The 15,937-nt window shown below is 35.2% G+C and overlaps 1 protein-coding gene across 1 annotated transcript; it reads left to right on the forward strand.

Moving 5' to 3' along the window:
- The first annotated feature begins 7,859 nt into the window (after positions 1-7,859).
- On the forward strand, positions 7,860-9,259 carry LOC124541003. The gene is made up of 2 exons (XM_047118776.1): positions 7,860-7,901; positions 8,807-9,259. Exons 1-2 carry the CDS (start codon positions 7,860-7,862, stop codon positions 9,257-9,259), a joined length of 495 nt encoding a protein of 164 aa, XP_046974732.1.
- The last annotated feature ends 6,678 nt before the right edge of the window (positions 9,260-15,937 follow it).

A 15,937-nucleotide genomic window follows, 5' to 3' on the forward strand; every position in this document is an offset into this window, starting at 1 on the left:
AGCTTTTAACTGGGGATCTATACCGGGGCGCCCAGTGCGCATGGGTGGCAAGGGTCTCGTTATAATGGCAAAGTTCAAAATGCGACTTCTCTGTTGATGTGGGCGGATGACGTCCGACGACAATCTGGGTTGTATTTACTACATACGTCATGGATATAATAAAAATCAAAAATATTCATAAAGTTACAACAACAAGAACAACAGCCTGTTAATTCCCCACTGATAGGCTAAGACCTCCTCTCCCTTTGCCACACATATTCCACCACGCTGTTCCAATACGGGTTGGTGGAATACACAGTTGGTGGATAGACACATGCAGGCTTCCACGCCATGTTTTCCTTCTTTGAAGAGAGCGGGACAGATAGTTAGTTAGATGAAATAGGACGGTCTCGCTCAAAACAAGATTTATGGTCGCGTTGTGTAAGAACAAATACATACTTCGTAATTAATTATTTTTCCTCATCCTTCGCTTCAAAATTTAATAATCTTAAAGGTTTTATGTTATATATATAGTTTGCTGTCGAAACTTTGCAATGAACCATAGTTAAACCTACGGAAACTATAACCGATGGGGAAGATGAGTTCTTAAGTAGAGATTCGAACTTAGGTTTAGTACAGTGATGATACGAAATGTGGCGCGTAATGGCTGGATACTAAATCGGGATCAGTACTGTGTTTTAGGTACGTCCAATGCTGGACGGACTCTAGCTGCTGATGATAATAATATTGGGCATTAACTCAGATCGGTATAACGATATTGACCACGGGAGACCAAACAACTACGTAGAACGTATAATGTCTACACGTGTGTGATAACACAGATGCAGTATACAGGTGCTTCACTCAATTCGATGGGATGGCAAAACCGACAAAAGTGGAATAATGTTGTCTTAAATTTTCGCGATTACACATTGAAATAAAACTAGCTATAACGGATTTGAATCGCGGGTAGACTACCCGTGACCACGAACGTTGTTAAAAATAATTAATATACGCGTTAATTTCAAAGTGGAATAAGTTCAGGTGCAGAACCAAAGGCACGGGAGTATGTGAATACACTTCCAACTTCCTTACTGAGCTGAGAAATTACATAGAAAAACATAAAAAATAAAAATTATGCAAAGTTTGAACTCAGGACCTCGAGATCTGCTGATATGATGCCACTAGACTAGTGAGACATATTTTTAGAAATCTATATCATATATTTGAAGTTTCACTTGTGACTCAATATATTGATTTTGTTTTGTAATCGCATTATGTAATAGAGCTTTGTGGACGCACCCTAAGCTTCCCCGTAAAATAAACACCTCTAAAAGAATTTCCGTGAGTTGAATTTAATTCCCGTATAAATAAAATATAATTAGTTAATGTTGAAATAAACGACCGTAGTTGTATTATGAATTATGCGTTACAATGTTGAAAGATATTATCAATAATGTTGTTTATTGATTAATAAAATATTAATTAATATATAACACGTAAATGTCTTCCAAGATGTTTTGGCAAATTTATTCCCCCCACGCTTCACAACTTCGGAAGTTTGCCATAATGTCAGCACCATATGCAGGTTTTCTCACGAGATTACCCTTCACGATCACGAGACGAATCATAAACAAAGATTACCATATCAAAGCGAGTATTGTTAGTTTATATTCGAACTTGCTATCGTCGCTGTATCTACGAGCTCTTAACTGATAATATGGTGTACATCTTGCCAAAAATTGTTAAATAGAAATCAACAATTTTATGGTTATTTTCGAAAGATTCTTTGTAAGATCAGTCATTTGGAATGTAGATTCTAGTAAGAAAATTGAAAGAAACTTAACAATGATCCTTGTTTACAAGTGTTTACAAGTTTTCATATCATATAGATAGAAAGCAATGCCCACGTCGACTGCTTTGGAGAAGAAAGAGGTTGTGTATAACTTCGTATATAAGTCGAGATGGCCCAGTGGATAAAACGCATGCATTTTAACCGATGATTTCGGGTTCAAACCCAGGGCAAGCACCACCGAATATTCACGTGCTTAATTTGCGTTTATAATTAATCTCGTGCTCGACGGTGAAGGAAAACCTCATGAGGAAACTTGGATGTGTCTCATAACAACGAAATTCTACTACATGTGTATTCCAGCAACCCCCATTGGAACAGCGTGGTGAAATATGTTCCGAAACTTCTCCTCAAAGGGAGAGGAGGCCTTAGCCCAGTAGTGGGAAATTTACAGGCATCTTTTATTGTTGCTGTTTTATATAACTAATATATTCACTGCGTAAAAGGCCTCGTTGAATGGTACAGGCTTTGATGCTTTAAGTCCACATGGCTCGTTCGAACATTGTCACAGGCTGTCAATAACTTTAATATATGGAATATGTTATAGGTAAGTTAGTATCTGTGGGGTGACCATGGTTCTGCAATATCTCAAAAATAACCGCTAAACATTTTGATCTAAAGCCCACTTTCCAAGTTAATATGGTCACCACAGCCCAACGACGTACTGTATGAGTATATTTATCATTCTCCATGTCACCAATGCGCCACCAACCTTGGGCTACTACCCAATCTACTGCTTATTCTACGGGCACAAGAGACATGTCATCTAGTAAGGTGACACGTCCTGACATAAATACCACATTATTAGCTTTTTTTGTTTGACGATATTTAAAATTTATGATGAGTGTGTCTAATAAGTATAGCTACCTAGATGCCTTACATTGATGTGTTGCAAATGAGCTTTTTTTTTGAAAAAGCTCTTCTATAACTGCTATTGAGAAAACTCGCTCTTTTTAAAACGTCAAAATTTTTTTTTATCTATGTAGACGGGGGAATATTGTCCTTTTGGTTATGAATGGTCACCAGCGCACATTGACATTGAGGCTGTAAGAAATAATAAACATTCCTTACACAACAATTCACCACCAACCTTGGGAGCTAAGGTTTTATCTCCCTTGTGCCTGTAGTTACACTGGGTCTTACTCTTAAAATGGGAAAACAAAAATACTAAGTAATGCTATTTGATGACAAAGGTTCTGACGAGTGGGTGGTACCTTCCCGGACATTCTAGCATAAAGCTCTACCAACAAGTAGATATGGTTAATGGTAGTAATGTGTTGTCAGTTTTGACGTTTTAATAAAACGGGGATATTACGTCGTATTTTCATTCGCTGTGAATGTCTCACTAAAATGTTCGCGCTCTACACCTGCCTTTTGTTTTATTATCTAAGATCACTTCGTAACGATTTCTAAATGAGCTATATACGTGACGCGGTTCTGCTGTTTCAGCGTTATCGTGTAATCTTACAAAACGTTTTACATTTCGAGCAAAATATTTTATTAAAGGTATTTTACAATCATATTTGCACAAGGTTATACGAAACGTAAATCTACCATGGATTTGGAATGAAGAACCAGGAAAAACGTTAAAAAAATAGTCTTGTACTGAATAACGTGCCGCAATAATTTATGATTTTAATCTATAATTTTTCACTAACTCCACATATGCCTGTTTCAGAATGACCTTGGTGAATGAAATCAGTGGAATGGACATATTAATATAGTAATCGTGTGTTATCCACTAATATTCAAAGCCTACAAACAAATTAACCTAAAGTAAAGTAACAGCCTGTAAATTTCCCATTGCTGGGCTGAGGCCTCTCCCCTTAAGGAGAGGGTTTGGAACATATTCACATGTTCCAATGCGGGTTGTTGGAAAGCACACGCAAAATTGACGAATGACTAAGCGTCAATTAAACGAATAACTATTCGTCAATTTTGTAACATATGAATAGAAAACGATGACGCTGAAATATGTCGATTACGACACGCAGCTCATTAAGACATGCATTATTCGATCGACTTATGTGGACATCTTAGATGAAACTAACAATTTTTAAAGAGTTGTTTATTTTATTTAAATATGTCAGTTGTTTAGTTGCTATTTATTTTTTAAATGTAGGTATGTTATATACAGATATCTTTATATAAAAAAAATAAAAGTTTTAAAAGTCGATTTCATTATGTAATTAAATTAGAATATATTTACTCTTCTGGCTCTTAAATGCACTTATGAATTTTTGAACAATGCTATTGTGATTTTAAACTATCGATTCGGATTTGAGCTTCTATCAAGTATTAAATTTTTAAAGCTTATGAAAGTCACCCAAAAAGATATTTTTTTTCGTGTATATAGGTTGGTGGATGAGCATATGGACCACCTGATGGTAAGTGGTCACCATCACCCATAGACAATGACTCTGTAAGAAATATTAACTATTCCTTACATCGTCAATGTGCCACCAACCTTGGGAACTAAGATGATATGTACCTTGTGCCGTAGTTACAGTTGCTCACTCACCTTTCAAACCGGAACACAACAATACTGACTACTGTTGTTTGGCGGTAGAATATCTGATGAGTGGGTGGTATATCCAGGCGGGCGTGCACAAAGCCCTACCACCAAATAAAGATTTATAAGATTTCTATACTTGGTGGTTTTACTTTGTTCAGATATGTCTAGGTACTCCTGACTCATAATCTATTCTCATCGTAGTACTGTTACACTAGCTCACTCACCCTTGAAATCGGAACATAACAATGCTAAGTATTCCTGCTTGGCGCTGGAATACATAACGAGCGGGGGTGTAGTTATACTCAAAAAGGTACTTCTTCTCTTATCTTATTTAAAAATTCACTTGGCGCATTGACAATTTAAGGAATGGTTACTTACTGCGCCAATATCTAACAGCAGTGGTGATCACTTACCACCATTTTCCTACCAAGGAATATTACTGAAAATATTAATATTTCGTAACGATTTCCTATAAGCTACGTTATGATGGCGTTCCTAGCGATGAATGGACACTACCCCGCCCCCATTGACGTCACTCATTCAGCCGCCATGTTGGTTCACGGTCTATCGCCATCGATAAAATACTGTTCTAGTGAATGGCTTTAACGTTGTTTGGAAGTTATTATTATTATGTTTTTATTTTCACGGCGGACCGGCGACCTTTGCTTGTAGCTTAAATATACTTCGATAATATTTCCACCGAACATTTTTATATGTTTTAATAATGTTTATTGTACAGGCTTGAAGTTTATAACAACACGTGACCCCATAAATTGTGGCTAAACATGCCAATATGTATTTCATCAGATATAGCGTCTTTCTATCGGCTTGCACAATCAAAATAACTCGGTAGGTACAACATTGAATTAAAATCACAAGCAAACATTTAACAATAATTTATTAAATAGTTTAGTTTAACCATTTTACTTTGACAATAAATAACACGTATCATTACCAATTTGAATTGGATTAAAGTAACAAGTTAAGCAGGGCCTGGACCACGCAGACCACGAGCTGAAGAAGACCTGGCAGAAGGCCACCGCCAATGCCAATGAGGACATCGTCTGTGAGGTCCGTGATAGCTGCCACCAGGCTCGTGAGGAGGCCTTGCATACTGGCGACACCAGCTGACGGACTTTTTGGGTTTGCTCCGATAGCATATTCAGGCAACGATCTCAAGAAGTTCACGATGGCCAGAGCTTGAGAGTACAGCTTGAGTAATGACGTCTCTAAAGCTGATAAGTCTACCGGAATGAGGCAGCTTATAGACGGTGGAAGGGAATCGAAGATTGATAGAAGAGATAGAAGGAGATTGTACACGTTATTTAGAAGTGGTAGAAGTATGTTCACGAGCGGATACACTGCTGGAAGTTGCACGTTCGTCGCTGACACTGATCTCTGAAATTATAATATTGTTTGTTAGTTATATTCTAATTATTTTATCTTAAATACAGTAAAATATCATCACAATCATGATTTTAATATGAACCAACTATCAGTTGCTCTTAGCGTTTTTATTTGTAAGTACGAATATAATGGTGGCTTCTGATTTAAGCCTTATATCGTTGCCAATGATCAGAGTTTTTAATCCAATATGAGTTCAAACAACGGAGAGCTCCTAAAATTCATCTCGTGATCGATATGGCCCAGTGGTGAAAACGCGTGAACCTTAACCAAGTTACGAGTTGACATCCGAACAGCAACTGAATTTTCATGTGCTTAATCTGAGATTACAATTCGGAATACAGAAAGAAAGTGTCGTGAGATAATCATTGCCCAACAGTGGGATGTAAGGCTTTTATTGTACTTTAAATCTTTTCACGAGGATGAATACTTTACTTAAGATATCTAATTATTTCTAATGCGTGACGCGATTTCCCCCTCCCAACTCACCGTTAGAGAACAAACAGCAACAACGAATAGCGCAATAGCGTATTTCTTCGTCATTTTAATATATAAAATATATATTTACCGACAAAAACGTCTCCAAACCTATCGACTATATAATATGTGAACCGGTGAGAACGTTATATATGTATAAATTGCGATATAAATATATTTTCGATATCTTATCGTGAACTACTGTTACCTAACTATGTCAACATCAAAATGTATGTTTCTTTAACTGGTATCCGATGGTCTTTTGATGTTTATTTATTGTTTTTATATTTATTGTTACTTTGGGGTAAGACTTTGACGTCAGGGTACCATGCATTTATCACATACCACCACAATATTATTTCAAGTTTGGGCCGCATTGTATGTAGTTGTAAAGGATAGTTAAGAGTTCATATGATATGTCTATGGCGGTAACCACGCCTGTTTCATTTTTATTTCTCGCTTGAAAAAACAAGACGCTTTTCCTCCACGTGAAGTGGGGGGGTGTGGGACTCACCGGTTGCCAAGACGCAGAGTGCGCCTTGTACACCGGAATGCTCACTAAAAACCCAGCGGTACAGGAGCCACAGGATCAACGGTAATCACGCCTACGTATGACATAAAAAAATAAATAAATACACTTGTAGCAAAACGACAATTGCTATATTATATAATAATGGCATGTTATGCGACAATATTAGTGTGATTTCATTGAATCGATTGTCATAGCATCCGGTGGCCCAATTACTCAATGTTAAATAAATAAACATTTTAATGAAATCTTTCTAATTATATTTTTACATAAAGTATTCTATGCAACTTTTAGTTGGTTAAGCTTTGATAATATACACGCGTATATATTAATTTAATTTCGCAATAAATTCCTCTTTAGATGACCTTTACATGTTTGGAAATAAAAGACGTGATAATAATTATGCCCTCTTGGTGTTTAACACAGAAGCACTCCTTTCTTCCACTCATCATCTGTCTCCAATCCATATAAACGACCTCGGAAGGGTGACACGTATGACGACAACATCAAAATCAAAATATATTTCATTCAAGTAGGCTTTTACAAGCATTTTAGAATCGTCATTTAACAAACTATGTTAAGTGAAGCTACCACTTTACTCAGAATTTCTAGAAGAAAGACTACTATTTTGATAATATCACAGAACCACTAAATTTCCAGGTGTTTAATTACTGTTCATAATTCGAAATAAAGTGGTGAAGGACAAACATCGTGCGGATTTTTTATTTGAAAGATAAATTTCCTACGTGCGTTCACCAATCAGTATTATAATAAGCTAATCCAGCAGGCATCAATATTACTTTACTTTGAAACATATTGCTTAGAAATATTTGAAATTGTTCAAAGTCCATGCTTCATTGCTTTCATTGATTACAAATAGCGTAACCGAAAAGCATCCATGTACTATTATCGTTTCTTTAAACCAATGACATAATACCAGAGATAAATTCAATTTAAAAATTATTATGTACAAATTAATTACATAACGACAATGATAACAATCGCTTATATAAAACTTATGTGATAATTTTTAGACAAAACGATTTAGTCTCAGATAAATACCGGTGTAGTTTAGTTCTAGAATATATTGTATATCATACAAGATGCGTGCACAGATTGTAGTGTCGCTGGCATTATTATGTTTGGTTAGTATTCATTTCATTGTTAACTATGTCTAGTGTTTCGCTTATAATGTTCCCGAACTTCCTGGGTCCAAAATAAATGGGGCATTACGGCTGTAAGCAATGATGATTGGCAGATGACAGCGTTCTCGCTCCCAAGCCTCGGAGAGCACGTACAACCGCTGGTCTTGAGATTAACTATAGCCGTCTTATCGGATCGTGAGAGTTCACCTGCATTTGCACAAACTTGTGGCTGCAATATTTCCTATGCAATACCCGTCAAACCTGTAAATTTACCACTACTGGGCCTGAAAAGGCTGGAGCCTTTTCTCCTTTTTGAGAAGAAGGTTTGGAACATATTCCACCACGCTGCTCCAATGCGGATTGGTGGAATAAACATGTTGCATCATTTTTATGAAAATTTGACACATGCAGGTTTCCTCACGACGTTTTCCTTCACTGCCGAGAACGAGATGAATTATAAACACAAATTAAGCACATGAATATTCCGTGGTGCTTGCCTGGGTTTGAACCCGCAATCATCTGTTAAGACGCACGCGTTCTAACTACTGGGCCATCTTGGCACCAAGAACCAAGAAATCAGAAGGATATTGGTATAAACAATTTGTGTACTCAAAAGATCTCATGCTGAGTGAAGTTGCTGATGTTTATGCTAGCTACTTCCAAGTCGTCATGCTATAGGCAACAGGCGCGCCGGGTTACAACTAGTAATTTCCAGTTGAAGACCAATACTCGCTTTTCCGCTAGCAAATAACTTCAAGCCGCTTGCGACTCCCGTGCCGTATTAATATCCTGTTTATAATACATCCCTATTTATTTTTATGACTTGTATATGTCCTTTTTTATAATTAGTGTTAGTGATAAGAGCAAAATAATTACAAGGTTCTAAATGACTGTTTCTCTTACAGGTACAAAGCAGTCAAGCAATGATCCCAGCATATTCGGTGTCAGCCCTGCGGCTCGCATTCGACGAAATAGCAAACATTTTGCCGATCGCCAATCAGCTGGCCTGCCTGCTGATACCGTTCTTGATTAACTTAATCAACAATCTGAACAATTTGTCCAATATTGTCCAGAACTTAACGCCGGCCATATTGCCGTACTTCGGCTGCACCCTGCCCTTGCTTTACGCAACGCTGACAGACTTGGCTTCTGTCCTGTTCCTGTACATAAGCGTTCTAATATCGCTGTTCAGATCGAATGTCCTGGCAGCCCCAGGCCTGCTGCTGGGTCTCGTGTCACAGGTCCTAAACCTCGTGTTAGGCCTGCTGACAGGATTATCAGACGGAACAGGTCTATTATCAGGCTTGATCAAGCTGATAACGAACGTCGTTGTTGAATTGGAAAAGTTATTGTTGTAATTGTGTTGTTGTTAATATAATGTATTTAATTTTGTTATAATTAATATATTGTTGATATATTTATTTTTGTTTATTATTTAACTGGTCGTGTTGTCTATTACTTGGTGGCAAGGCTTAAGGCTCACATTACAGCTTGAATGCTTGAAGAGTAACAATACTTCAGGCATAAACGTCATAACATCCTACTTCTCAAGGTTGGCGATGCATTGGTGATGTAAGATATGATAAAAAAAATCTCACGATACCAATAGCTATTGGCGGTGATAACAACTTATCACTGAGGGATATATGCCCGATTGTCAACCTATGTAATAATATATATGATTTTATTTATATCTAAAACTGTGACGCCATTAAACCACTATTACGGTGGCGCCATTAAAGCTGGTTCCTTATAAAAGCTTCTTGTTTAAAGCACTTACTGAAATAAAACAAAACTCATCCACCTGATACCGCCAACTATGTACTCTATTTCCTTGTTCTGTGACGAATGACGATTCAAAAGTGCTTGTAAAAGCCCACTTGAATAAAGTATATTTTGATTTGATTTGCTTTGATTTGTGCAAGTCCAGAATGAGGACAATGTAGATAATATAATCAGAAGAAATTATTAAAAGGGCAGATTGATAAATTATTCCTACGCGTATATATTTAATATTTTTCTTTCTATACTCAAAATTTTCGATGGATTTAAAAAAAAAAATTTTTGGATGAAATAATAAAAATTAATGACTTATTTATATTTTAAAAAGTAAATAAGTAAGTATCTAAGATTTTTAATATATTTGTAAGATTCGTGATTATATAAATGATCTTTTTAAATCAAAACAAATTCTTTAATTCAATTTGAAATACACTTACTCATTGTTTATCAAATTAAACATTACCAGCGGATCGGAAATGATTATACCCATAATAATGACCAAAGAAGAACAAGTAAAAGAAACAACAGGATTTTGATATTTTCTGGTCAAATTTATGTAGACTTACATATATTCAATATCACAAAGAAATAGCTAGGAGGTGATAATTTTATTCTCATGGTAATAAACCACGAATTCACTAATAACGTAGCAACCTTTCGCACACACACGGAACACAAGGGCTCATTAACAATTATTTTACATTCGGCTATAGAAGCAATTTAAGCGCATTCTGGGATCATAAAAGAGTTACCGACTCTATGCAGTCGAGTAACAAGTTTGTTCCTTTTGCTAATTTACCTTGTTATGAAAGGTCCCTTAAGGAAATTACATGACTGAAATGAACATCATTTTAAATTTTTTGAATGTAAAATTATTATAGGGAATAAAAACCAATTGGTTGGAAAATTTCGACGCTACAAGGTAAACACGTCTTGTTTGGAAATGTGTTGATATAAAGTTGAGAAAAGTATTCTTTTATAAAAAATAAAATGATGTTTATATAAATGATTGTATATTTTGAAATACCCGTAGTTAGAATTCTATTGAAATTGAATGGCATCCGATGGAGTTTTTAAATATGGTACAAAAAAAAAATGACACACACACCCACAGACATGTAGATTCACGTGCACAAACATATTCTTCTTATCAAATATTTAACTATGATCCAAATAGTAGCTCATAAATCCGTAGATCCAGAGTTCCAGATTATATGAGGCAGTCAATTCCTTAAAATCGCGCTATTGTGGATATCTAAGCACAGTGTATCGATTTTCAGCAACAGCCGATAGTCTAAATAGTTTGCGGTTTTTACATTCCTGTGCGTCAAAACCGTACTGCGTCTGAATTCCCCTGTCATTTTAGATGTCAGATTCATTAGATTACAGATATTAATATTCAGATTATGGAGAGCACCTGTGTTTCAAAATAATCCCGCACTAGTAGTTTGCATTGAGATGGGCAGAACTTCAGCATCTATGCTCTTCAAAAACTCATCTTGACTGTCTGTCTTTTGATAGCGTCATCAATGTATTCTCAACTTAAATACTTTATTCAGTAAAGTCTTTCAATGATAACTTTGCGACCTCTTCTCCTCATAAACATAAGGTTACAGCTTATTCCGCCAACCTGCTTCAATGTGTGTTCACGAATTAATGTCATAGTCTTTCATCGTCACTTCGCAGAACTAGATGACAATACTGTACACAAATAACGCGGCTTGCTTAATTAGAACCTGCCTGTCGCCATATATATTTCTGACTCGCGATCGCTGTGATCACTGTGATCTTGTACCATTTTAAGTCCTTAAATTAGTTCAATTAATTAATTATATAATTAATAGCCATTCGTGTTTAATCGTTATCAAAATAATAAATCACAGATAGTAAAGAGTTCGTTATCTCCGCTTATAAGACGAGAGATGTAATCTGCATCACGTATTAGTCTGACAGATTTTGATGTGGTTTCATCTCTATTCGAGGGTATAGTATCAAGCGATGATTAATGATGTATAAATTGCTATGTATCCTGAAGTGTTTAACGTTGGTGAGTGTTAACTTTGTTTTTAATTTAATATAGGAAGGCAAATGGATGCATGGATTACCTGCACATAGATATCACACATTAGGAAATTATAAGTTGTATCCCAGTTTCTCTTCACCGAAGTGTGTGAATTGTAAACTCGGGCAATTACCAATGACTGTGCCTAATTTGTGTTAATAATTCATCCCGTATTCGGCATTTTAAGTAAATATTTGCCACCCACAACCCACATTAAAACCTCGACCTCTGTGATCGAGTAGTGTGCACAGCGGTTTTCATAAATATGTCACTTCGAAGTCCCGGGTTCGATTCCCGACCGATTTGATGTAGAAAAAGTTCATTAGTTTTCTATGTTGTCTTGGGTCTGTGTGTTCGTGGTACCATTGTTTTTATTTATATTCTCGAGAATTAGTCCGGATGTGGGACGTTTTGTATTTATTTAATTTAATTTAGGTTTATAGACATTTATTCTCAAAAAAGACAAAAAGTCGCTTACATGAGAATACACAAAGAGTAAAGTAACATTCGTGTTCGTCTTAAAGTAACTACCCATACAACGCATTGGTTTATTGTTGTTATTGATATTATATTATTATTATTATTCAACGTGATTGTGCTTTTATTTAATTAGCCAATTTAAGTATTCTATTAAACCATTTTGTAAATGAATATACGATAGTCAGTCTAGGAAATAATCACATTACACGGATATTGTGTCGCAAGCTGTTTACTCAGTTATCGATTTCATTTCAATTTTACTTCAAATGTATAATGCAATACTCACCTCAAAGTGACGTCAGCTTCTTATCACGTGGACGCCATGTTGTGTTAGAGTGACGTCATAGTTTTAATTAATGAAATGAATTCGTTGAATTATTGAATTAAAATTTTTTATAATTTTTTTGTTGTTTCGACTATTTTACTTGAATGTTAGTGATTTAACTGTTTATGTTTTTTTTTAAAAAAAGGAAAGTAACTAGTTGCTTATCTCCAACAGTTGGTCAAATGTCTCCTTTACCGTCGAAGAGCTTTTTTTGGATTTGATTTCACCATATTTCTCTATTGCACTTATTTTAGTGAATAATGAGTCTGATGAATTTTATCCTGAATACGTGATGAATTATTTGCATAAGTTAAGTCTGGTGCTTGTGCGAAGGGATGATCTTCGGTTCCATAACAGTCATGGGAAAATAATAGTATTAAACAAAGTTAAGTCTGTTGCTTCTTCGGATTAGAAAATGGTGGTCTTCGTTTCCACAATATTTATGGAAAAAGAATGGCACAAGTTTAAGCAATAACAATACCTTGTAACAGTACTTTACTACTTTATTCATTTAGAGTCCTGTTTTTGGTCCAGGTCAATAGAATCTTTTGGATTTTTCTTTGGAAATTAGGCAATGTGTACACTGCCCTGCCTCGGACAGCACGTAGAGCCTTTGGTCCAGTGGCTGAACTCGATATATCAAGTTATAAGAGTACATCTGTATTTGCGCAATGTTTGTCTACTTCACAATACGTCCTGTTTAACTGTCTAGTTTCTATCAACATTGCGTTGTGACCAAAACCGGTCAGGACATCATGATCTATATTTTATTCGTAATGTGTGTATCGCACTCTATAGTTAATTTCAGTTGGAGTTTCTCGTATCTGTGTGTGTGGTTTATTGTAAGTAGCATTACACGGATATGGTTGGTTTCAATTTATATAATATCACGAGACAAACTCTTAGTTAGATTGATATTTCGATGGACCTTCAGTGACAATAAACAATGTACGAATGCTTTTAGATTTTGGTTAAAAAATATTTTACGTGTTTGGTTGACTGTACTTTCATAAATATCATTACGTCATATAGTGCATTAATTTAATTAATTATAGCTAGACAACACATGAGACGATTTGTGTCTCCAATCTGATCGAGATGCTGTTCAGATTTAGATCACGTTGAATTTATCCGTCAATCTACTTATTTGTTACAGTTTTTAACTAATAAAGATATGTTTGACATAACGAAATTTAATATTTGTTATCTTTCAGGTGGCAACTAATCCATTGCAAGGACTACAGTCATGTCCTCAAGTCAAGTATGTACAAAGTTATGGGCAACCCGATGGACCTCTAATAACGTCAAAGAATTACATGCCTTACCAACAACAGGTTATAGTTCAAAATGAAATGACACCTACGATCCAAACAATCCCTTATTTACCCGACGAACAAATAAGTCGATTGTATTACAAAATCCAGCCAAGTCCAATGATAAACACATTTGCTGATGTTAATACTCGTGCTTATGATCAAGATGGGATTGAAATTACACGATACGTATCAAATCCAGCAACAGCTACACCTAATATAGTTAATAATTACATTATAGTACCACCAGAGTATTTTAAATTCAATCAAAGTATTCCAAATGAAAATGTATATTATCTGTACCAGAAGCAAGCAGAAAATGACGCTGACGTAAAAAATAATGACCATACACAAAAAGAGAAACATAATAAGAAAAAGAGAAATGAAAATAGTTTTGACAGATATGAAGGTGATAATTACAATAATGACACACCAACGAGTGGTAAACAAAGTGATGATGTACCGAAAAATAAGGCCAAGAGAAAAGAAAGTAAAAAGAATAAAAATAAAAGAAAATCTTCTAAAAAGAATAAAAATAAAGGTGAGGGACTCGAATCTCTTAAGGGAATAGATGAGAACGATGATGTACTGAAAACAGATAAACAAAGAAATCAGCCTTCAAAAGTAAAACCTTTAGAAAATGACAAAGAAGTAAAAGAAAATAAAGAAGTTAAAACAAAAAGAAGGAAAACTGATGATGGTTCAAAAGTAACAAATAAAAAGAATAAAAGAAAAAAATCAGTTAAGCCTAGTCAGGAAAAGTCCATGGACGCCCAAACAAAAGAAGATCTTCATGACGATATTAATATAAATAGTAGCCCAAACGAAAATACCAAGAAAACTGCAGATGTCGATGTATGCTTTGATATCAATGAAGAGTGTGCCGACCTAGAAAGTCGAAGGACTCGTAATAATTGTTACGATCGTAAATGTAATAATAATAATCATCATCACCATCATCACAGTCATAATCAGCAGACCATGCCAAGGGACTGTCCAGCAAATATAGCTTCTTACTTGAACAGTATAATGTCTATGCCAAACACGAATTACTTTAATCCAATGGGTAATTTCCCTTACAATTTTAATTACTTGTATCAAATACCACCGCAATCTAACACAAAATCTAATGAATCGAATAAAAAACGCAAAAAAGGTAAAAAAAAGCAAAAATCAAATAATGGTAATACAGATGAAAAGCAATGTACGAATCAAAATCAAGTTGACGAAGTAACTTCTGATGATTGTGAAAAAGTAGTAGAATTAACGCCACAATTCATAGAAATCGAACAAAAAAATGAACCAATTATTACCGAAGAGACGCCGCAAAATATAGAAAAGATTAAAGATGAAACAGTTAAAGATTCTGAAACAAAAGAAAAGGTAATTGAACATATTGAGAATAGTAAATTGAAAATCATTGAGCTTTCACCAGAATTAATTGAAATTCCGTCAGAAGTGATTGAGCCTTCAGCAGAAATAATTGAGCCTGTACCCGAAATAATTAAGCCTCCAACAGAAATTGTTAAGCCGCCTACAATTTATATCACTGATGATTCAGAAGAAAACTTGTATGTCGCTCCTGAAGAAAATTTGTATGTTGCTCCAGTTTTAGATGGAGAAAATATTCCATATTTTGATGAAAATGACCTTATCGACGAATATTATCCCGATTTCACATCAGATAATATATACTTAAGTAAAGAGGACTATGAACTAAACAATTTCCACGACCGTTACTATTATTCTTCGGACAATAGAGCAGAGATGAGCAGAGAGAAACGGAGATATGAACACGTCAAAGGAAAAAAAATGAGGAAATCCAATGATGCGTATAACAAACCAACTGTGAAAAATACCAAAGAGAAAAAGCATAAAGATACTTTAAAAGTCAAAGACAATTCTTCAGAAGTAAAGTTTCGTATTCCCCCTCCGCTTGAATTTCCAGATTTTAAAACTGAAATGGTAAACAGGCATCGAGATGATTCTAGAATAGAACACGAACATATAAAATATGCAAACAATAATGATATGTCTAAAGATGATGATCACGATAATGTAATTGAAACCGTTT

The sequence above is a fragment of the Vanessa cardui genome, chromosome 27, assembly GCF_905220365.1.
Source record: "Vanessa cardui chromosome 27, ilVanCard2.1, whole genome shotgun sequence".
Classification (NCBI taxonomy): domain Eukaryota; kingdom Metazoa; phylum Arthropoda; class Insecta; order Lepidoptera; family Nymphalidae; genus Vanessa; species Vanessa cardui.